We start from the raw sequence: 25,299 nt of genomic DNA on the forward strand, positions 1-25,299 counted from the left end.
GTGTTTTGATTCAGAAGTTATATGTTCTATATTAAGCAACAGCACTAGCATAGCCTTTTAGAGTAATTGGAGCCCAGAAACCTGTTAAAGTCCTGGAATTACCATTGCTCACATCAAAGGTGTTCTTGGATTGTGTTGGGTGTTGTAAAGTAATGAGTTACATTGATAGTGGTTATGGTGGAACTACGTTATGTACACTTGGTAACATTTAATGATTGAAACTGGCTAACCTAGAACCTCTTGTGAACCTGTGTGATGCATTATTTTCAAGTAAGGGTATGTAGTAAGACCCTTTCCAGCCTGGATGCGGGCATGAAGATTTTAGCTGGATGGCCAAAGTTTGATCCAGACTGGCATATGGGATTTTTGATTCATCTTTCAACGAGTGATCAGGTGCAGATGTGAAGTCACAGCCATGTTATATTACTGAATATATGTGTAGTGCAGGGTTTACAAATCACTTTCTCAAGGCATTTTTTCAGACCTCATGCTGCAGCTTTGTTTCATATAGTAGAATATCTACTGGTGAGTTTTATTCCTGAACCATATTGGTGTCTGTGGGTGTTCTGGAGAATTATCAATTTACTTACTGCCTAATCCGTATGACTGTGCACTCTCTATTGCATGGAGATGAAAGTGAATGTGTGGCTCTAGTGGTCCTCCACCTTGTTGGCTATGGCAATGTGTCTTGTGCACTCTATTCATGACCTTGAAGGTGACAGTCTTTCTTGTGCATTGTTGGTAGGTATTTCGTTCCTCATCTGAGGTATATCCTTCTTCCCGAAGAGCATTTATCAGTTCTAGCTCCATTCTGGCATATTCTGTTCAGTCACCATGAAAAAAGCAGATGTGAAACTGAGTACTAGAGCAAATTGTTTGGAATGGTAGCCAGTCAGCAGAATGTTAAAGAAAAAGGTGGTCCGATAAGCCAATGCGCATGAGTGAGGGACAATGAAAAGGATAATGTTAGAGACGTGATCAATTATTGCGCTTCCAACAAAGCTGGGGACAACTTTAAAAACAAGCTGTGAGATTGCTAGTGTGATGAGCGGACTCAGTACTATGAAGTTATGTATGCTTCAAGTGAACTATGAAGTATCAAATGTATCGGATGCTGCAGGTCTTCTGATTTCTTTTTTATAGCAAGTTTTTAACTACAAAGACCACTGCCTGCATAACACAAGAACAATAAATACATAAATATCATCTCACAGCATATAGATAATTATTTCATATAGTTTCACATGTTTCATGGAATCATGCCTTTGTAAAGCCAGAAAGAGTAAAAAAAGAGAAAAAAGGAAGATTGTGTACAGCCAACATCCGGGCCAGCCATTGACCAAAAGTGGGAGGCTTATGATCAAGCCCGGCCGAGGCAATACACAACCAAAATGCAGCCAAGGCGATAAACAAAAATGAGCATACACTTTGAGGTCCCTTTTTTCTGTATACCTAGTCAAATCGGCTGGTGGGGGATGGGGATATTTTCAACTAAAGCTTATTACACAAATGTAATCATTTACATCTATAGCAGGACACCCGGCGAACGTCTGAATTAAATCGCCCCAATGAAGTTTACATCTTGGGCACCACGTCCCCATATCTCCACTCCACCTTGCAGTCTTCCCCTGTTTATATTACATATGAAAGCAGGTTTTATAATGTTGGGCTTGTAAGTTTGCAGGAAGGAGGCCAGATTGAGCAAGATGGAGAGACTCCAAAAAATAGAATTTGATGTAGAAAGTTTCTCCTACCGCTTCTCAGAATGTTTCTGAGGATCTTCCTTCATAATAAAAGTCAGAAACCATATATATTTCTAATTGGGCGCAGCCTTCCGCTTAATAACACACCCATTATGTCAATTCTAGCAAACCCAGAAGGACCACTTCCCTTCCGACTGAGGAAGTCCTGGATTTGAAGATCTTTTTATAGAATTCCCTATGACCAACATTATATTCCCTTTTAAGTTCTTCAAAGGAGACGATGCCGGTGTACATGTGAAATACCCCCAACTTGGTAAGACCAAGCTACTTTCAGTAAGAGTTGCAGGGGTCCTGAAAGATATTCGGTAGTAATAATGAATTATACAAAGCAGTATAAACACCACAGCACCACAGACCAGACCTTAAAAACGCATGCACAGCCTTAAATCAAACTTTCCTGAAGTAGTTAAATTTGACTTGCCTCCACAGACGCCACCAAGCCTCTTTCCCAAGAAGTACTTCAAGGTCAGAAGAAATACTTTCCACAGCCCCCAGAACTTCATCTTTCTCTTAAAACAAAATCTGGCTTGAAGTGTGGTGGCCCAGTAATACAACTCTAGTTTCGGTCCTGCCCACCTGCTCCTCTCCCGTGGAAGTGTAAAATCTCATGACTCTCCTTAATCTCAGCGTAAGCTTCCCAGAATCTTGTCATTATGCCTTCAAATTTTTTAACCATTGATTCTCAGCCTCCAAAGAGATGGCACAGAAAAAATAAAGAACTTTTAGAAGAAACATCATTTTCAAAATCTTGCAACCACTAACCAGGGAGAGATGTAAATTATTCCGCCTACAAATGTCCATTCTAGTTTTTTCTATTAAGGGGCCAAAATTATTCCCAACTATTTTATCGACATCCTTGGAGATACTGACCCCTAAGTAAACTGCAATATCCACCACCCGGGAATTCCGCAATGAAATGTTGCTATTAATAACGATTTGTGTCCTATCGTTCAACGAATATGCCAAAAATCACCCAAACCATTTGGCATCCCTTTCGATTTCTTTTAATTCTGCCATAGGGTCTGGTGTAACAAATGCCACATCGTCTGGCCAATATCTTTGTATCCAACCCATTAATGTAAACTAGAGGGATTACAGGGATTACAGGATTAGTATCAAATCCCCAGATATAGGGATGAATATAGATGGCGAAAAGTAAAGGAGAGCACAGGCACCCCAGCCTTGTTCCCTTTTGAATATTAACTGGACCCGAATAACCACCCATTAGGCCTACTCTAGCCACCGGGTCTTGATCTAATGCACCAATTGGTTAATAAATCCAGACCCTATACCAACTCTACACATAGCATCCCATAGGTACTGCCAGGAGATCCTGGTGGTACCTATGGGTTGCCTTCTGATTTCTAAGGTGATCTGAGTGCATCCGAGGCAGTAGTTGTGGGCTGCTGTGTGGCCTTTGATCTTTCAAGCTGCAAATATACAAGGAGATCGAGAGGATATCGCTTTAAGAGAACATCAATTTCATTTTATAGCCGATAAAAGGGTATTCTGGCAGTACTATCGACCAGTTTTTTCACAGGGCCTATTTATTGAGACTTGTCTGATAGTACTGAAATTATTAGGTGTACTTTCCTACTTATGGTGTTTGGGACTAGTGGCTTGAGTGGTTGAGATGTTTTCATGAAGATGGGGGTCTGTGGTCATGTCACATGGAAGTGGTCTGATGACTGGGGGATGCCGTACAAGTGTGGTCTGTTGTCCTTTGGATTACACAGACATGTTTTCCTACAGGTGTGACAGTACCTCACATGTATTTGCATTTTAATTGCTAGATTTCCATCATTTCTTTTTGGCATATCACCGAGGGATGGAGATGTGTGCTATTTGCTAAAATGTTCTGATGATTACTTGTACCTGCAAATTCCTTATTTTACGAATGTCCCCAGGCATCTGTTACGAGGTGGGTAACTTTTTCCCTCATCAATATCTTGCTGGCAAAGCAAGATGCTGCCCAGGACTCCAATAGTGCCTCAGTCTGCCAATGATGCGGCCTTGTCCTAAACATGGCATTGCTTGGCATGCTTGTTTTGGTTCCTTTTCTTCTGTGCCTAACTGATGTAAGCCCAGTTCTCTTATTAGGTGTATACAGAATTTTCTCAGGTCTGTTATGACAGCAGATTAGGTCACATATCACCTTCTGTGTTCTCCAGGTACAAATCCTTTCAATACTGCTTAAAAATATTTTATTGTCTGATTCAGCACATTATCTGTTTGTATTGTCAATGAGCTCACCATGATACTTCAGCCTGTGGCTTCTGCAACTCCCTGCCGTTGGGACATGGGAAGCCAGGCTGTTAGTCTTAGGGCACTTATGGACTACTCAAAATGGGACCTTTCCACTCTGGTAAGTCTTGAAGTCCTCTTTTTAGGTCTCAGCTGTCGAAAGCAGCGCATGCGCTGCTCTTCGCATCCGAGAGCTTTTTGGAATAAATACAGATTCCGAAGCTCTCGTAGGCAGAGTTGAAGCCCCGCACATCTTTTTAATTGGCCAGCGTCAACTTCTATGCAAAACGCTGGCTTCTGATTGTGAAGGAGGCTTCTTAGTCCCTCCTTGTTGCCGCCGTGTCTTCTTTTGGCCCCGCCCACCGGGATTGGATCGTTTACTGCCGTAGTTACATGGTCTTCAAAAGCCTGGAAGCACTCTTTTTGTTTTTCATTGTTATTTACGTAATTGCACAAGCACAGTCCATTTCGGCTGCGCTTGTAACATTGTGACTTGGTATATTTAGCTCCATTACAATGGATGGGCGCGAGCAGAGTATTAGTCACATTGTGGACGTCTCAGCAGCGGCACGGCTTTCACATCGTGTCTCGTCAGTGTTATGAGGGGCCAATGGCTCGGACAGTCTAGCCGAAGGGAGACAGAAATAAGATAAAAACATTTCTGTTACACTGCCTTTAAATTAAACTTGTGTCTTTTTAAAATAGTTTATTTCTAAGTTGTGACTCTCGTGTGTGGCTTCCAGTGGTTTGTGCGTGACAGGTCTGTCTTTTTATTACACTCCTCTGTTGCTTTCATTTATTTCCATGGAGCAGTGAGACATATGTTACGTTGTGGCCATCTCAGTAGCGGCAAGGCTTTCACATCGTGTCTTGTCAGTGTTGTGCGGGGCCAACGGCTAGGACAGTTTAGCCTGCTGATTGCCTGCTCGGGTCTCTGTGGCAGGAGACAGTTAATCCTGCTTCCTCTTGAGGGCCAGTCTGGTGTGTCTGTGCGCTGGGCCGCTTGCCACCATTGCCAGAATTTGGGATTTAAACGCCACTATCTTGCGGAATGGAAGCTGGCGCCCTGCCCTCCTCAGTGGGCACTCTGTAATTACCTGTCTCGCCTGCACACCTGCTTCCGCACGCAATCTTATGTCTGGGCTGTTCCCGTACTATGAACAAAACGAATGGGAATCCCTGTACCTGCTCGTGCATGTGTGAAAAGAAGCTTTTAAAAGCACCCTGTTCAGACCTGGGGAGTCCTCGTCTACCATGACCGCGTGAAGAGCTGCTTTAAATCCATTGCTTGCAGCTGCTTACACCTCCTCCACAAGGGGGCACCGTTCTGCAAGGCAACGGAGAAGACCAAAGGACTCCATCTGTCTCCCTAGAGCTCTATAAATCTTTGCACCAGAAGTTGGAGTCGGAAAAATATCACTAGGTCTTATCGAGCTCTTCATAGTAAACGTTTTTAAGGTCTCTAGCAAGTAGCAGAGGCAGCTGTTGTTCAGTCTGATGACTGTGTGTGCACCACGGTTGGACACAAGGCTCAGCTGAGGTTCGTAATCTTAACTGCACACTGCAGCGGTCAGTGGGAGCATTTAAATCGCCGAGCCACCCTGCCAGCCTTCCAAAGAACAGTGGCAGCAAATGATGGACTGAATCCTGAATGAATCATTTCTTCAATCATTTACTGCTGCAGCCTTACAAACGACCCCATACACTATTGACCCTCTTCTCTTGCCATAAATTGTGTTTACCCTTTATAAGGCTTTAAAGGAAGCCTGCTTCTTCTGCAAAGCCTGAAGCATAAGAAAGCCCCTCTAGTGCCAAGTCTGCAGTCATTCTCTTAAAGACTTCGCAAGGGGAGCAGAGACGAAAAAAAGAGATAGGAAAGGGGGAGCTCTAATGGAGGGAAGGAGGAGGACCAGTATGAAGGATTGGTTGTCCTCAAAACACTGGTATGTCTTCGAACGGGACCGTAGTTCCTTCAGGGGTATTGTCGTTTTGAAGCGAATCTCGCATCTGCACCATCAGAAGTGGGCCTGACTTGTACTTACTTCTTCGTGGACCCCAACTGCCTTTCAGAAGTGAGGCTGTCATCTGCCTGACTCTGTCCATCAGAGCTTGCCTGACTTGTGCCCAGCTCATCAGAGCTTGCCTGACTTGTGCCCAGCTCATCTGTCTTTCAGATGTGAGGCTGTCATCTGCCTAACTATGTGAATCAGAACTTGGCCTGACTTCTGCCTGAATTTTTGGCTCCGTTCGCCCGATCTCATTATTCAGTGCTGTTTTTCTGGTTTGCAAATTAAACATAATTAAATAACTAGCATTGAAAATGCAATAGGTCTAGCCTTTTATTAAGTTAAAGCCATTTGCTTTGCTATACAATTCCATTAGCAAAGCAAATGGCTTTAACTTAATCAAAGGCAAGACCTATTGTATTTTCAATGCTTGTTTCTTCTAGAAGTGTTGTTCTACCCAAGACAGTTCAGAGACTTGGCGATGCTGGTCTCATGCTCATGGAACCTGTTTCCAGTTCTTAAGAAACAAGCACAAATTCCTGGGTCTGTCTGTCTGGTTGATTGTAGGTCCAGACACTTTGAGAGGTCGTGTTGGACATCTTAGGAATTGGCCCCCTCATCCCTCTTTAGTGTTTCCCAAGAGTGATTAGCTATGAACCCAAAGCCTCCTGAGTCCATGCCATCACAGGCTTTGGTAATTAAGAAGTCACTGGCTGTAATGGCACCGATCCGATTGTTGCTTACACAGATTGTTTTTGTAATGTTGCTTCTGCTACACCTAACCCCTCTGATTTTCCTTGCTGCACCACTGGATCCTCTTGAATATATGAACCACTAAATCTTCACCTCTAGCAGTTTGGTTCTGCATGTTTATGAATATTTGGGCCTCTTCAGATGGCTTTTGGGAAATGGCAAAACTAGGCGTTATTAGTCTTTTTGATCATATGAAGAAGCCATTCTTTTTCATTTTTATTTTATTAATCTTGGGGAGTGACATTTTTACACTTCTAAACAAATCCTCAAATATGGGATAGTCTAACCTGACACATGTACTGCCCGGTGGCTGCGAGGTTACCCTCCACAGGCATGCTTTGATACACTCCACAGGCTTTTCTGGGGATATTCAGACTGCCTTAATGAACATGCACTTTCAATTGAGAGCTGTATGGTGAGACTGCAGATTCCTCTGTGGAACAGTTCAAAAATCTGTTGCGTCACAGTGCACTCGTTGCGGTAGCCTCTCCAGTCAGGCAGTTCCTCCAGCAATATTATTGGTTTCGCAGTTTGGTGGTGCGTTTTGGGCATGGCGGCCCATGCCAGCTTGCCTACCGGATCTTAACATGATTGAGCCTGCAACACATTAGCTAGCTCACTAAGGGCCCGATTTAGGTACCAAATACCGGTCGGAAACGGCCGATACCTACATCTCCCCCCCTCTAATTTACCACTTGATAAATACCGATTCGGTATGATTCGGTATTTATGAAGGGGTAAATGTAGATTTACCTACATCGGGCCCCAAATGTGTATGTACCCTGAAAACTAAAATGTTGGGATGCCATCAAATGGGGGTTAGCATCGCTTTGCAAAAATCCTAAATAAATGTATAAGTTCGATCATATTTGGCTCCTAATTTAAATGACAGAACCCTACTTAGCTAATTGTGGAATTTTGTTATATGTTTAGTTTCAACCACAACTTCTTGGGTTGGTGTTTTTAAAGACTGGGCATTTAGATTGTACAAACCTTCCACACTTGACTGCTAATGCATTGCGTTTTTGAACTTGGATGCACCAGTTGGATAACTTGAATCTTATGTTAAGTACGTTATTAATTTGGCTTTTATTATTGCCTTTTTGAGTGGTAATTTTTTTTTATGACCATGCAAAGTACAGCAAACTCAAACACCAAATATGGAAAGAAGTAGCAACTTGTCCACCTGGACTACCGTAGCCAAGTTGGACAGAGTCTCAGGAAGGTTTACTCTCAGTCTTCTCATTCTCCTAAAAAAAACTCTTTTATATTGTTACTAGCTAACGCCATAAACTTTTTGGTCTACTTTTTTTAGGTCTCCTGGCGTTGAACCGCGCGAAAGCGCGGTCTCGCCAGAGACCTATTGTGAGCGACTCTGCTTCCTAGGAGAGGGGACAGGAGCTGGCCGCGCGCTGGGGAATGGAGCGGGCCACGCGCATGTGAACGCGCGCTCTATTGTGCAGGCTTACGTCGTCTCGCTCTCACAGCGCTTTCAGTTTCGCGCGCTGAGCAGGAGGTCCCACTCGTGACGTGTCCGGTGGACGTGTGTGCCTCGTTGCTCTTCACTATTTGGGGCGGGCATGTGTTTTTCCTCTTAATGAATTTCTCCTGCTTGTTTCTTCGAGCGGCCCCTGTTAATCACCGATTGCCCGCAGGTGTCCGGCGCATCCAGGCCAGGCCCGGGCAACGTGCAGTGCCAAAGCGAGGCTAGGCGGGGTGCCGGGGGAGGGTGGGCTTAAGTGCGGGGAGCCGGGCTCTAGGGAGGCCTTACTAGGGTTCAGGACAGGCCCTCCTGCGAGGAGTCTGGCCTAGACGCTTCCAGTCCCGTCCATCCAGTGCACCCTGCGAGGAGGGGGCACGAGGCGCCGCGATGTCCGCCTCTGAGCTCTACAGCAAGGTAAGGCCGCACCGTTAACATGCACATGGGGTCCGACTTGGGGTGAGGCTGGGAGAGATGGGGTGTTGTTGAAAGTGGTTAACTGTCTCGAAAGAGCACGTAGACCTTCATAGCTGCCAAGGTTTCAGATTGGTATGTGTGACGTTTTCATAATTTTTGTGTAATTATGAGTGACATTTCAGTGGCAATAAGTGATACTTTTTCGGAAGCAAAATCAAACAATAAAGTCTGGGAAGTCATACATATCTGCAACCTGAAGCCCTACTGCCCTCCTAAACTGATCGTACTGTTAATAAGAAACGAGGACTCCGATGTGCACCCCTCTCATTGAAAGTCCACGCTGCACCACTGCAAACAAAAGAACGTTTCTGCAAATTTCAGTAAAGTCAGTTATTGTAGTAGGGTCAGTTAGAAAACCTGCGCAGTGTGCCTGCCACATGCTCACCTCGAGTAGAGAAAATATCATAATGACTGCAATACTAGGGGGTACTGAATGTAGCCGAGGTTCAGACTCCATTTGCCATATTTTTGTGTACCGCTTTATTTTCTTCTGCTGTGACAACAAACGGAAACAAAAGCTTTACCTGATGTCTTTCTTGACTGCTCGGCCGCTTCCCGGGTGACCTCAGAGGACGAGGCAGGCCGCGGTGGTGCAAGAGGTGGCATGCTCGTCACCTCGGCTACCCCGACCTCATGTAATAACCATCTGCTCCTGCAGTGCCTCCGACATGACTCTAGGGCCCGCATCACCGTCCAGTGACCGCTGGATCCAGGAGGCGCCAACGTTACCCCTTCAAGCACAACTCCTAGAAGCCTACTGTACACCTACCTGTTCACGAGCCACCATATTGCAGTTCTGATGTGTTTTAAAATGAAGTTAAAGTGCGATCTGGATTTGTAATGAAAGCATCTGATAACTCGCTGTGGGGGAATTAGTGGGAATTACTATGTCAATGTTTCTGATTTTACTGCATAGGCTGCATACAGTACATGTATTTTCCCCCATCATTTTGCATGCAGTAACATTTAAATTGCTTAATATTTGAAGGGAAAATGATGGCTTATTCTCACAGCAAACTGGATATTGTTGGATGTTTGTGCCCCTGGTGCCGTTTTAAGAAGTGTAAATGTGTCAGATGCCAGGATCCTACCAACTCTGTTTTGAATCCAATGAGTGCACTTTAGCTGTGGCCCTTCGTTTAAGCCTTTCCCCCATATGTTGCTAGCACATAGTGGAAAAATCAGGCGGGCGTCTTCATGGGTCTTTTTAAAATAGTCTGCTTGGCAAATTTCAAGGAAGAGGTTGTGAAAATGAATCATGCCAATCAGGACAGTTTGCCCATTACCAGACTTCCTCATGTCATGCCAACCAAGACAGTTTGCCCATTACCAGACTTATTGTGATATGCAGAGACAGTAGCGTAGGAAGGTGCAGGCTGCCCCCGGTGTCATCACTGTGTGTGAATAATATCCGCTGTGAGGCCGTGCATGAGCTGCATCATCAGAGCTGTGTGAATAATAACAGCTGCGAGCCCCGTGCTGAGGTGCATCATCAGAGCTGTGTGAATAATAGCTGTAAGCCCTTGCCAGAGGTGCATCATCAGAGCTGTGTGAATAATAACAGCTGTGAGCCCGTGCCTAAGGTGCATCATCAGAGCTGTGTGAATAATAACTGCATCAGCCCCGTGCGTGAGGTGCATCATCAGAGCTGTGTGAATAACAGCTGTGAGCCCGTGCGTAAGGTGCATCATCAGAGCTGTTTGAATAATAGCTGTAAGCCTTTGCCAGAGGTGCATCATCAGAGCTGTGTGAATAATAACTGCATCAGTCCCGTGCGTGAGGTGCATCATCAGAGCTGTGTGAATAATAACAGCTGTGAGCCCGTGCCTGAGGTGCATCATCAGAGCTGTGTGAATAATAACTGTCAGCCCCGTGCCTGAGATGCATCATCAGAGCTGTGTGAATAATAACAGCTGTGAGCCTGTGCGTGAGGTGCATCACTTATTTGCCTCTATTTCGAGTTTCAAGGGAGGCTCAGAAATACAGGCACTTTCAGGAGGCGTCAGCCCCGTGCGTGAGGTGCATCATCAGAGCTGTGTGAATAAAAACTGCGTCAGCCCTGTGCGTGAGGTGCATCATCAAAGCTGTGTGAATAATAACAGCTGTGAGCCCGTACCTGAGGTGCATCAGAGCTGTGTGAATAATAACTGCGTCAGCCCCGTGCGTGAGGTGCATCATCCACATTGCTCAGGTCACCCAAATTCCTGCACTCTCTACCACACTGCTTTCAAGAACAGCATACTCTTGCACACACTCACACTGCTAACCAATTCAAAGTTTGCTAAAAATTTGATGCAACGCATTGTCATACACAATGCCAATAACTCAAACTTTAATGCTGCGAGACCTATTGCATTGTAAATGCTTGTTTTTCCTTTGGCAGAGCGGTGGTGGAAGCTGTGCATAGACTAGATCTCATCCTTTGTAACAAAACTGCCTATCAGGAGGTGTTCAAGCCTGACAACATCAGTCTGAGAAACAAGTAAGTCTGCTGAAATATACTTTGCATGCACATTTTTCTCTCTTAATTTTGTTTGTTGTGCTGTAAACCTTTTGAACCCTGAACAGTTGTGATTTTTCAGTAGGAAACTTTTATCTATTCTTTACACGAGTAAAGCATTGGCACAGTGTTCGCAGATAGTCTCCACTTTGGACTTCAATAGCAAATCTGTGTGTAGGGAGCTAGATCTATATATACATTTTTGTAATGTACAGGCTGCTTGTTAGAACATGCTATTGATGTTTTGGGGTATTTTGCCGGTAGTAAGTGCTGTAGACAATCAACTAAATGTTTAAAGTAACCGAACGTATATTAGTGGATGATTAGCAGTGTAGTTCACAAGCCAGGCACTACCCAGTCCATGTTTAGCAGAGATGACAATATTTCAAGTGTGCATATTGAAATAATATTTCACCAAGGCTATTTTTTTTAAGTTGCGCTATTTGTAAGTTTGCCAATAAAACACACAGCTTGTTGTCCACCATTCACTCTTGGAGTACGCATAAAATGTGAGAGAGGTTTTGGGTGCTCTTTGGTTTTGAAAGTACTTCATGACAGTAAGTCACAGCTTAACTGATCAGTTTAACATCATACAGTTCAAGCAGCACGGGGATGTGCATATGTTTCTGATGTGTAAATGTTGTGGAGCCAAAATTTAATAGTGGGTAGTCGGATTGTCTAAATTCATGTACAGAGGGACTTTTTTTTTATCAAGACCTAGACATGTTTTTGCTATGTTTAATGTGAATTACATTACTGCTCATTTTGTTTCAGCCATAAATAGTTGTTACTTTAACCCTTTTTATCTGCAACCTTCTTTAGTCTACAACAGTGGTATAGCTGACCCAAATACTCTTAGTGGGATGCCTCATCTTTGAAAGGGAGAATGTGTTCGATAATATTGCATTGTTGGGTCACTAGACAATTTCATTATGTCAGTTGTTAAAGTACTCTTCGAGAATCTTTGTATTACTGGTTGATGTTTCAAACTCCTTTATCCTTAGCATACTTCCATGTTTAAACTTGATATTCATTTCATTTGTACTGTTAGAAGTGACATGCTTACTGTTTTTGTCAGGCTGATAATTGAGAATGCAGGTGTTCACACTGGTTGTAGGCTAATGAATGGCGTTAATTGATTGTTTTGCAACCAGCCTTTAAGAATCGTATGTTACTTGTTTAGGTAAAAGCAACAAGATGACAAACCCCAGTGAAACATGGTAGACTGATTGTATGGTGGGAAGAAATAAACAGCCCACATAGGGTATCAGCTAGCCAGTCTGTTGGAAATTTTCAATATAAATAATGTAGTATAAACCAGACACAGGCAGTATCAGTGTATTATGTAATATAGGACAACAAATAATTTAGGACGGCGATCGGCACCCTCTGGCTTAACACCGTTATGTGTGTACCATAGTTAGGAGCGAGAAACTCAGCAACGCACAATGTTGTCAGGAAAGAAACCAGATGACTGCCATCTTGAAATGGACTCTGCATTTACACTGGACCGAAGATACTATGATGACGACAAGGTTGTATTGCAGCTCTGTGATAATCATTTTTCCATACTGTGCATCTCCAGCCAACTTGCTTGCACTGGCTTCTAGAGTCTCTGATTTCTTCCATATCGGCAAGGAACTCATCAAAGAGGATTTAAAGCTGCTCATCACCGCTTGGCAGTTCGATCTGGACTGTCCCCATGAGGCACAGGGGTAAGACTGATTTGCATATGGCTGGGTCTAAACTGGGGTGACATGGTGAGCAAAAGAACGATGGATTTAACCCTGATCTCTTGACTGGGGGAGAATGTATGATTTATTCAGCATTCCGTCCATCATTTGTTTGCGTAACCCTCTTCGCCCTAAGTGGGATGGGAATGCCCAGACGTGGGTCCCTTGCTCCTTGTTCCATTGGATTCAAGCTAGCCTGGCTGATGAAGGGTAATACCCAGAAGTCGGTCCCAGGATGCTTGTTTCAGGTCCAGGGAAGACTTGACTTGCATATGGCTGGGTCTAAACTCTGGTGGCATGGTGAGCAAAAGAACAATGGATTTAACCCATATTTCTTGACTGGGGAGAATGTATGATTTATTCAGCACTCTGTCCATCATTTGTTTGCGTAGCACATCACCACTGCCTCAACAGGCCAGGAACATACCACGAGCCCTAAAATATGACCAGAACAAATACACAACACACAATGTAATTCCTGCCACCCACCATGCTTTAGATAATCTGCCTTTTCTTACTGTTCCCCTGGCAAAGTGGTGTACTCCACATTGCAGACATTGTGAGGTATGGCATGCTTTGTGTGCATGACTAACCATAATTGTGGATATTCAGTGGTTTTGCACATTTTGAGCCAGACCCCTAACTCCATTGAATTTCACTTGTTCTTACAATATGACGCACTCCCCTAGCCCCTCTTCTAGTGTCCTCCCATGGGGGATGGTCATATATGTCCTCCCATCGGGGATGGTTATTTAGGCCAGGCCTTATGACACCGCCTTGCTTCTTGCAATTGCTGTTTGAACAGACATTTTCACCTCTCTATAACCTCACTCTACCCTTTAACCTTTGGTTTGTGTGTATGTGTGTGTGTGTGTGTGTGTGTGTGTGATATAGTTAGGTTAAAATGTACGTTAAAATGTACATTTTTTAAATTAAATAGTTCAGGTGTCTTTTGTATTTTTGGAGGACTTGGAAACTTCAGCAGTGTGTGTCGGTTGAGGGAAAGCAAGTCAAGTCAAAGTATGCTTTATTCGAGGTTTCACTCATAAAAGCAGGTACATTCAACAATTTAAAAGTACAATTAAATTTACAGTTAGTTATATTAACAACTAAAGCATTCATTTTACAATTATTAACTTGAATTACAATTCCAATTTTAGGAATTTGAAGCAGTGCAAAGTAAGCAATTTGTTAAAAATACAAAAATTAAAATGTGCCTGGTTAAAACAATTTTATGGGTAAAAACATAGGCATAAAATGCAGACAAGTTAGTTGGACAGAGAAAAGTCCGATGACTAGCAGTCTGTCTGATCGACCATGCCCATCCAAGATACTTGGCAGTAGCTATTGATAGCCATGTCAGATTGTTAGTGCGTATAATACGCAAGGCAACAGTGCTGCTGGTTGTTCCCAAGTTCTTACACATCGGTGTTAACCAAGTACGCCGTGGATCAGAATAGGCTGTGCAAGAAAATAAAAAATGACCAATTGTTTCTTTGGCGGTACCACAAGCAGGGCAACTGTCGCTCGCTCCACCGTCCCTTTTTGCCGTCAAAACTCTAAGGGGAAGTGCACATGCTCTTAATTGGAAAAGGAGCTTTCTATCACTAGGCCTTGTTATGATGTCCCAATAGGGTTCCCGGCAGGGATAAAGTTTAGCTTCTAGGAATGTTCCAGCCATAGATCCTGTACTCGAGCTACCCCAGCCCCAAGAGGCTACCTTCTCCCAGTAAATTTCTTTTAAGACTCTTTTAGTCGGAAAAGGCGATCCCGCTGGTTCTACCCAGAGTGAACTCATACCAAGCTCAGTCAAAATTGCACTGAGTGATTTGAGCCACTCGATTTTGTGAAATACATCTGCCTTAATAATGTCTAGGAATCCCTCGGCATAATGGGAAAGCTCAGGAGTCGTCCAGAGCCTTCGCCATTTCAGAATCGGTCGAAGCCTGACCAAGTCTGTAACCGCTTTTCTGCCCAGATCATACCTCAGGGGCAGCAAGGGAGTACTTTTAGGTACACCAGTGATTGCCCGGAAAAACTTATTTTCCGAGGTTTTAAGTGCAGCCACCTTCTCAAACCCCCATAGCGCAGCACCATAAAGTGCAGAGCCAAGAGCCTTTGCTTCATATACCTGGAGAGCAGGGTTTACAGGTTTAGTCAGGGATTTTCTATGCTCTGAACTGATAGCACCTGACAGTTGTCTGTGTCTCAGTGTGGCAAGATCTATATGCTGGCTCCATCTGTTCTTACTCGATATGTGAATCCCCAAATATGTGAAAGCATTCGCCATCTCTAGGGGGCGGCCATTCATAATAATTTTAGTTTTGAAGCTACCGTGGGGGTTGAAAACCATAAGTTTTGTTTTGGCCACATTGACCTCTAGGCCATGCTCCCCACAGAATAGATCAAAGATGGACAGAGCACTCTGGAGACCGCTCTGAGTCTTTGATAGGATGAGCGTGTTGTCTGCGAACATTAAAATAGGCATTTTTATGCCAGATAGTGAAGGAGCATCCACCTTCGCAGACAACATACGGGCTACAACGCCATTAATGAATAGTTTAAAGAGGGTGGGTGCCATTGAGCAACCTTGCCGGACGCCCCGCTCAACCGGGAAGTCCTCAGTCACTTTACCATGTCCCCCCCCACTGAATCCTGGCAAAGTTTGTTTCATGAAGTCTTATTATCAGTGACAATAGTTCTGTAGGAACACCCCTAGTCCTGAGGACTGACCACAGCTTGGACCGTGGCACTAGGTCGAAGGCAGCCCGCAAGTCAACGAAGGCTGCGTATAGACTGCCCCGGCCTGTACCACGGTCCTCCATTGCAACAAGGTAAAGCGGAAAACCTGGTCCACCGTGCTTGTGGACCTACGGAATCTCGCTTGGAAAGGTGACAGAGCGTTGTTCTCCTCTGCCCAGTCAAGCAGCCTGTTCACAATCACACGCCCCACTACCTTTTGGATGGTATTAATAAGGCTTATCGGCCTGTAATTGCCAGGCTGTGATCGGTCACCCTTCTTAAACACTGGTATTATTACCGCACCCTGCTAGGATGTCGGTACCTCTGCACCCTGGGCAATAGCTTAATAAAAAGGTAGATGTACTTACACCAGCGTTCCTTATCGTTGATAAAGACGTCCGCTGGTACTCCATCTAGTCCGGGAGCGCGCCCACTGGACACAGAGCTCAAGGCCGCCATGATCTCTTTTGAGCTAAAGGATTTATCTTTAAAGTGGGTTGAACTTATACCCACCAATGTGGGGACCTGTTTAGGCTCAGCATACTGTGCCTTAAAGTATTTTACCCACTCCTCTTCCGGAACATTGTTACCTGGGGGCTCGGGTTGCCCCTCACTACCCCACTTAACAATGCTCCAGAATAACCTAGAATTGTTCCTATCGTAGGCTACTTTTAGCTCAGACCAATGATGCTCGTCCCAGGCTTTCTTTGCCTTCGCTATACTAGCCTTATACTCCTTTCTAGCAGATCGAATAGCAATGGGCTGTCTCCCTTTTATGGCAGCTCCTAGGGCCAGTCGTGCTTCCCTGCAGTGGGCATTAAACCATTTTGCATGTTTGGGGGCTCTCGCTCTAGTGACTTTTACGGGCTTCAGAAAGTGGTTTTTGATTACACAAAAGAGAGGATCATGAATTTCAACCACAGTACTCGACCCAGAACTAGAGGAGTTAATGTGTTCTAGGGCTAGTATTGCTTTATCTGCCTCACAGTTAATGTTGGCAATGGCCTGCTGGTTGGTCGCTACATTTACCCACCTTAGCCTGCGCATGTCATTTGTAGGGACAATTAAGGGAGGAATAAGGACATTAGAGCCTATGGACCCGTTGGTGGGAGTCCACCATTTGTGCTCTGTACACAGAGGATTGTGGTCGCTCCCGCTCCACACAACCTTCATGTCACAGACCAACGGCCATCATTTCAGGCTACATAAGACAGTCAATTCTGCTTTTATGGCGCCTGTTGTCAAATGTACTAGACCCATTTTTGTCACTTAAGGTCCTCCCATTTAACGCTCTTCATCCTTTTTCATAGCATAAGGCATTCATACTAATAACATCCTCGGTCCAGCGTACAACTGATTTCAGCTCTAATTTGGGGACTCCCCATTGCATATCTTCTTCGTCCCCGAGAAAATCGTCATCTATGGCTAAGGGTTCAAATGTTCGGTTAAAATCACCTGCAATGACAATGTTATTATCTTGTGAATGAGTATCAAGGAGGGAACCCAAGGCCGCTAAAACCTCTGACCTACCACCCTTATTGCTCCTTACATAAACATTGTAGATGTCAAGCGACCCCAGAGTGTCAGAGCTCATTCTGATTAGTTGTATGTCTCTGTGGGAGGTGTCTATTACCTTGACAGCTAATTTTAAAGTGTGACGGACCCAAATGGTTAAACCACCCATAGGTCTCCCCTTTGGTCCCTTTAGTGCGGGCACAGAGTAATTCAGGTATCCCTGTGCAAAGGATGGATCGCATAACCATGTCTCCTGGAATATACATAAATCATAAGAATTAACAAAGAAAAGCCAGTCGCCAGAGTCCAGTTTAGAGCCCAACCCAGCAATGTTCCATGCGAGTAGTTTTCCCACATTGTCCACAATGCCAACCGGGGGCTTCAGTAGAGGGTTTACATGGTTCACCAAAGACTAATCTTGTTCCGTTTCCTTTAGCAGACCTTGATGTTGATTAGAAGCAGTGTCAACCCCTCTCCCAGGATCTGGCTCAAGGTTAGGGCTTACTAAGGAGGTAACATCACACACTTCAGAACTAGGTGAGCCATTTCTTACCAGTCTGTGCATACCCTCCCTTTCATTGGTTGCCATCCAATTCTCACTACCTTCTATCTGTAAGACCAATGATTGTCAGTCAATATTGTCTAGCCCAGAGTTAAACCTACTACCTAGTCTTACAGGAAGTGCAGGGGTGGACACCAAGGTGTGGGGGCATGTTTTCCTTAGCTGGATCTGAGGAGGAGATGGGGCACTACTTCTAAACTCTAGTGCGAAAAGGTTTTCTGCAAGGAATCGGGATTTCAGAGTTAGCTCTATAGAGTCACCTACAAAATTTGGGGAGCTTAATCTCTTCGCCTCTACAATATCCTCCCTAATCACCGAACGGCATCCTCTAACATGGCGCAGCCAATGAATGGCTTTGTTGGTTAGAGAATCCGGGGGCTCGCTATTGCCAGGCTTTCCCTTCGTTAGTTTCGTAACATTGGTCATATATATTTTATTCTTAGAGGAGTGTACTTTATTATAGAGGCTACTTGGTTTGGGACCCAAGTTATTTGGCCCTAAGGTTGGTGGACCCTCAGAGACTTTGGCCGAGTATAAATGGGGACCAGCTGGCCCATTGATAGTTTGTCTTGTTGTTTGGCTGCACCCCTCTCCTCTTAGGCCTTGGGGAGGCTGGCCTGTATTCCTCAATTTCGGGGCTAGGCGCTCGGTGTTTAATCCTGCTATATTCCCCTGTCTCTGGGTACTAGATTGGTTCGGGATTTTAACTAGGGGTGCTTTGCTTACGATGTCAGTACGTGTTTGAGATGGATTACGTACTGGCGGAGCCACTTTACTTGTTAGTTTTGGTACACCTTTGTGTTTTTCAGTGATCATAGAGGTTAAATTTACGATCAATGACCTCATGGCCTCTATTTCATCCCTTAGTAAGATAACTAGATTGGACAGAGTACCAACGTCCATAGGCAGTATCTTATCCCTGCTACTATTGTTGCTAAAGTGAGAAGGAGGCTCTTCATGGACCTCAGCCAAAACTGCAAACCTGTTTCCCAAAAGTACCTGCGGGGCTGAGGCCAATGGCTCCGTCTCACTCTCGGAATGAGGGGGAGTAGTCCTGCCTACTGAGCTAACAGATTCACTTGGTGCAATTAAGCAATCCTCAGTAGGATTTGCCATACTTTCCTTGGATTTACGTATCCGTTTTGCCTTGAACATTGCTGGTATTTTAGGATGATCATTTGGAGCATTGGATAGATTCAAAGTGTCCCCACCATTATCAGTCGCAAAGGTCTCTATTTGATCGACAACAAGGATTTCTCTACACTCATTCACAAGGGAGTCAATACGATCCATGACGTCACTATCTGCTGCTTGGTATGCCTTTTTAGATACTCTCTTCCCCTTGTGAAGTTTTGATGCATTGCCTGCTCCGTTCCCCCCCCTCCATCGATTTTCGTTTCCCCATGTAGCTAGGGTATACGCGGAGTTTGTCTTTACAAAGAATACAATGTATTGCCCCTAAGGCAAAACAGTCACAGTAAGATAATAATTTCCTCTTGCGGCTTTTGCTGGTGTCGGTGATCCTTTTTTGGGGGGGGATGTTAGAGATGTTGCCCGTCCCGTCCCTGGACGGGCACAGACGGCCCGCCCTTTGCCCGAGCTTAGCCCCGGGCGCTCCCGCGACGCGGGGGCGGCGTCCTTTTAGCGCGCCTCTTGGCGCGAGTTGGTCAGCTGGACGCGGCTCCCGCCGCTGGGGTGTCTGGGGGTTGTGGTTTCTCCCCGGTCGCCTCCCTCCGCACTACGGCCGCTAAGGCTGGATTCTGCGGCGGCGCGAGGGAGTCAGAGGGTGCTGGTGGCGTTCTGCTGGGCTGTGCAGCGGGGCAGCAGACGGTCAGTAGCCCGCACAAGAATGGACACCCCGCTCCACCGGGGCGGCGTCCTTTTAGTGCGCCTCTTGGCGCGAGTTGGTCAGCTGGACGCGGCTCCCGCCGCTGGGGCGTCTGGGGGTTGTGGTTTCTTCCCAGTCGCCTCCCTCCGCACTACGGCCGTAAAGGCTGGATTCTGAGGCGGCGGGAGGGAGAGGGTGCTGGTGTTGGCGGCGTTCTGCTGGGCTGTGCAGCGGGGCAGCAGACGGTCAGTAGCCCGCACAACAATGGACAAGGGAAAGCTTGCAAGAGAAGTTGTTGTTTCACGTGATTTCCTTCAGCAATGATGACTGATTGCGCCAGAGAGGGAAGTGAGTTTACTGTCCAGGGATTACGGAATGAGTTGTCTCATGCATGTACATCCAAAGGAGGTCGCTCCAGAAGAGCTGAAGGTTCTTCTGATCCTATAATTCCAGACTCTTATTGGCCCCAAGGTTGACACTAGATACCTAGTTTGGGCCATATACATCCATGCCTTCCTCCTTTGTTGCAAAGTCTCAACATGCCAGGTTATTTCTTCTTACTTCATGCAGATACACCATGGAGTAGGTTGGATATATCAGAATACACATTGGTAAGATGCATCTTCCATAGGACAGTCTACAGCAGGGTATGGTCCCCAAGAGCCACTGCCAAAATGTCACTCATTCGAGTTTACTTGCATTTAATGTCTGCTCAAGAATAACAAGCATTTACAATGCAATGGTTTCGCCTTTTGAAGATTTTGAGCTATTGGCATTGTAAACAGCAAAATTTGTATTTGTGTTGGTTTTGAAAACAGATAAATAAATGGCATTGTCATTTACAATGCCAATAGCGGGCACACGGACAGCAGAAGGGGGAGGGGGCGGGAACGGACAGCGGGCGGGGGACGGGAACGGGCACACGGACAGCGGGAGGGGAGGGGAGCACTCACCTGGACTTCTTCCGGGGGCAACAAAGACAACACCACGGAGACACAGACAGGGAGACAACATGAGGCGAGATAGGCGTAGCACAGAAACAACGTAAACATGCCGACGAAAGCATTTTTAACTCTTAAAAAGGCATGTTTTTAGCTGTTTCTTAAAAAGGTAGTCGTATCAGTGGATATCAAAAGGACTTTTGTATGTATATTGTCAAAAACTGCACGAAATACACTAGCTTCACTAATCATTTCACATGACAACTACACAATAGCACTAGCTGTACCACAAACCTTCCCTTGATCCCAATCACCAAATTCAGACCATTACTATCTCGACGACAGAAAAACACAGAATTCCCTCTCAAACAAACTCAGCCACATGTAGACTCTGTTTACCAGCTGCATGGAGCTTCTTACCAACAGGAGAGCCATCGGGGTTGTATGCACCAAACACGAACATACCGCACACGGACAGCAGGAGGGGGCGGGAACGGGCACACTGACAGTGGGAGGGGGGGCGGGAGCACTCACCTGGATTTCTTCCGGGGGCAACAAAGACAACACCACGGAGACAGGGAGACAATATGAGGCGAGATAGACGTAGCACAGAAACAACGTAAACATGCCGACGAAAGCATTCCATTGGAAAAGACATGAAGCTGGGGCAACAGAGACAACACCATGGAGACACAGACAGGGAGACAACATGAGGCGAGATAGACGTAGCACAGAAACAGCGTAAACATGCCGACGAAAGCATTCTTAACTCTTAAAAAGGCATGTTTTTAGCTGTTTCTTAAAAAGGTAGTCGTATCAGTGGATATCAAAAGGACTTTTGTATGTATATTGTCAAAAACTGCACGAAATACACTAGCTTCACTAATCATTTCACATGACAACTACACAATAGCACTAGCTGTACCACAAACCTTCCCTTGATCGCGATCACCAAATTCAGACCATTACTATCTCGACGACAGAAAAACACAGAATTCCCTTACAAACAAACTCCGCCACATGTAGACTCTGTTTACTAGCTGCATGGAGCTTCTTACCAACAGGAGAGCCATCGGGGTTGTATGCCCCAAACACGAACATACCGCACACGGACAGCGGGAGGGGGGCGGGAACGGGCACACGGACAGCGGGATGGGGGGAGGGGGGCGCGAACGGGCACATGGACAGCGGGAGGGGTGGGGAGCAGTCACCTGGACTTCTTCCGGGGGCAACAAAGACAACACCACGGAGACACAGACAGGGAGACAACATGAGACGAGATAGACGTAGCACAGAAACAACGTAAACATGCTGACAAAAGCATTCCATTGGAAAAGACATGAAACGGGGGCAACAGAGACAACACCACGGAGACAACATGAGGCGAGATAGACGTAGCACAGAAACAACGTAAACATGCCGAGGAAAGCATTCCATTGGAAAGGACATGAAACGGGGGCAACAGAGACAACACCACGGAGACACAGACAGGGAGACAACATGAGGCGAGATAGACGTACAAAGGGAATAGATATTAGAAACAAAATGCTGCTTACCAGATCGCAAATACACAGTACTTCCTGGCAACTTAAATCTCGCAGCCCACTCCAACAGAAGACACTTCGAAAAAGACAAAAACATGACAGAAAAAATAAGAAAACCCGCCCACCGCCGCCTGACGATCGCAATGGGGCGGGAAGAGTAAAAATCGCGGGAACGCCCACGAATCTGCTCCGGCAATGACTGACAGATCGATCTTCCAATGGCTAGCCTCCATTTATGGAGCTAGCCAATGGAAGAGAAGGCGGGACCAAAGCCAGTACTCTTTCTAACATTAGATTTCGCCAGACGAAACCTAAAAGGAGTATCTGACCTAGTAGTCTGGGTCTAAAGGATGCACTTATTCAAAGTAGCTGTTATGCGTTTAGGTATTAGCCCCCGGGAACAGTTACATCTTAAGGCTACTTTAATAGTACATCCGCTGTGGTTACCCATTGCAGTTATTGGTGTGATGTATTGGTGGTAATTTTTCCATTCCTAAATGTATATGCATGTAGACTGCAAATATTTGATAATATACTTCACTTGTTAGGCTACTTTGTTTGCCAAAGGAAATGGAGGAGGAACAGAGATTTCCCAAACTAAGATCTTTGTTTAACACTGGAGGTAGGAATAACATAATCTGCTCAATCCACTATTAAATATTTCCCCAGAGAACTCCTTGTGACACAGTACCCTGATACCCTTTCTGTTTCAAAGTGACTATGGATCTGTTGGATACGACCAAAATTGTCAAGCTTCCATTCTGCTCAATATTTTAGATCAAAGTACCGATGATCTCCCCCGCCCTCCCCCCCCCGACGTCTTCTGTGGATTTTTCCAGGGGTGTGAAATATTTGTTTTAGTTTGTATATTCACAAACTAGCTGCATGTTTTGCCCAGACGCTGCCCCTTCTTAAGGAACTTAACATTCTCCCAAAATATCTTCCGAAACAGAGGAGACTTATCACAGCTGAACAAATTGTGGTGGTGGCGTGGACTAAAAAAAGTGTCTTTTATTCAGCTGGTGGCAGCCACTAAACTATTTTTTTCACCCTGTTTAGGTTACGAGAGCTGTGTGTGAAGCTGATGTTCTTACACCCAGTGGATTATGGCAGGAAAGCAGAGGAACTACTTTGGAGAAAGGTTTACTATGAGGTCATCCAGCTTATCAAAACAAATAAAAAGGTAAGTGTGAGAATATCAGTCTTTGGATTTTTCACATTGACAAGTATTACGAATTAGGCCGTCATGTGTATTCACCAATTGGGGTTCTGGTCTTTGGTGATAAGCTTCTTGGGAATGAGCTTACATACTTTCACAACATTTTACTGACAAGGAGCTACAATGCAAGGGAAGTGGTGTAATTCGAACTACTCCCAATGAATTTGACTGCAGGCTGGGCCACTTTTTAGGTCGAGCGTAGCGATGGACCTCGTGTATACTTTAGTATACTTGAATATGGGGACACGAGTCGGAGGCGCGCATTTTCCGTCTCGGATTTGGGCTCGTGAGCGCGCTTTTGCTGCTGGCTGTTTGCGTGCGAGCGCGACTCTGCCATGCGCCTTGGAAAACGAAACCTAAGAGCCGCGCGACGTGAGCTGTCTACGGTAGAAGCTCACGCGCGCGGCTCTTAGGTTTCGTTTTGACTTGTTCTTTTTTGGATCCATTTCACATAGGTGCAAATAAAGGAATGGAAGAAAGAGAGGGTAAAACCAGTTTCTTGGGGTCTCGGTTTTTAGGCCTGACCCAGCGCATATGGCGATCCTCGTCATTCTCATTAAGCACATCGCGCACCTCCTTGAGCGCGATCACTTTCACTTTTGCGGCCGCATTGTTTGATGGCTGTCCGGCCAATGCTTGCTTTTATCCCAGGCACGCACTTCTGTCTCCACGCTTCCAACCCACTTTTTTGCTCTATTCTTCTCCCTTTTCCCTCTCCCGCATTGCTCTCTCTCTCTCTCTCTCTCTTTTCTCTCTCTGCGCTCTCACTGTTAGTTTCTTCTCTTTGCTTGTCCAAGGCGGTCATCTCTTTCTTCAACAACCCCTCTCCCCTGGCAGACTCTCCCAACGCTAACTGGCGTCTTCCGATGGTTCACGGCCAAAGTAGTTAATGCACCTGCTGCTACTGAAGTTGCGTGTAAAGCCTCTTTGACGGAATTGACTTCTTTCAGCCTTTATCATTTCGAGGTCGATACAACATCCGTAAATGTTATAATTCATCTCGATAAATATTCATCCACGTTTCATCTCTTGTTTTTTTATTTCAACTATGATGGTCTCGCATCAGCTGGAGCTGGGCGAGCCAAGTGGTTGCAGGCTGGATGGAGAAGCGCTGTGGGAGCAGCGAGGAAATGAAGCTGCTTCACAATTAGAGCCCGTGATTGAGTGGGGGGCGCAGAGTGTCTGAGTGTGTGGGTGCGTGTGAGGAGTGGGCCACACGGGGGCTAGGAGACCAAAATAAGTCCTGATGGGAGCTCTTCGATTTCTGCAAACCAGGCCCCTACTGTCGCAGCTTCGTATCAAAGCAGCTAAAAACAGTATTTTGTCTGGATTTCAGGCGCTGTATTTCTTTGCAGGCTGGCAACATTTCACACGACGTTGTATCACTCATATTTTAAGTTACATGTCTGCCCGAGGAGGAAAACTTGTCAGCAAATCCCAATAGCCGACCTTTGTTTATATGCCACATAATACATTTTCAATACATTTGATTGGCATGTATTAACTTCAGTGTACCTGACCCACAATAGAATGCTCGTGACCACCAGATATATTTATTGACCAACCACATACCACACGAGCCTACCAATTATGCGTGCAGAACCGAACATATTTGTTTGTTGTGCATATATTCTCATATATATCCCTTTGTTCCTCTTTTTACTCCAATATCTTGCCAATCACTGTTGTTTCTACGGACCTACTGGCCTACCTCTTTTGGTCCGGGAACATCTGTAGCGCTCAGATACCCGCCTGGGTCTTGTCCGCGCTACATAAAACTTTATATAAATAAAGCATCCTCGAAGAAAGTAACAAGGGAGCTATTACTTGCCTCTCTGCATGTCCAACCAACTTCTAGTGTGAAAAAATAGTGCTTTGGTTTAAAGTGAGGCGATTAATCATTACCTTTGATTACAACACCTCCTCATATTGCAGACTACACAACACTCATTCAGAGAGTCCAAGTAAAGAATTAGGCACTCTCATGAACAG

At 45.3% G+C, this 25,299-nt stretch overlaps 1 protein-coding gene across 1 annotated transcript in view; it reads left to right on the plus strand.

Moving 5' to 3' along the window:
- The window catches only part of SMG5 (SMG5 nonsense mediated mRNA decay factor), a 317,166-nt gene that overhangs the window by 22,658 nt on the left and 269,209 nt on the right, over window positions 1-25,299 (plus strand). Inside the window, exons 2-3 of the mRNA XM_086947626.1 lie at window positions 11,107-11,205; window positions 23,148-23,271. Coding sequence (XP_086803752.1) covers window positions 11,107-11,205; window positions 23,148-23,271 — 223 coding nt within the window. The remainder of the gene's footprint in view (window positions 1-11,106; window positions 11,206-23,147; window positions 23,272-25,299) is intronic.

The sequence above is a fragment of the Lissotriton vulgaris genome, chromosome 12, assembly GCF_964263255.1.
Source record: "Lissotriton vulgaris chromosome 12, aLisVul1.2, whole genome shotgun sequence".
NCBI lineage: Eukaryota > Metazoa > Chordata > Amphibia > Caudata > Salamandridae > Lissotriton > Lissotriton vulgaris.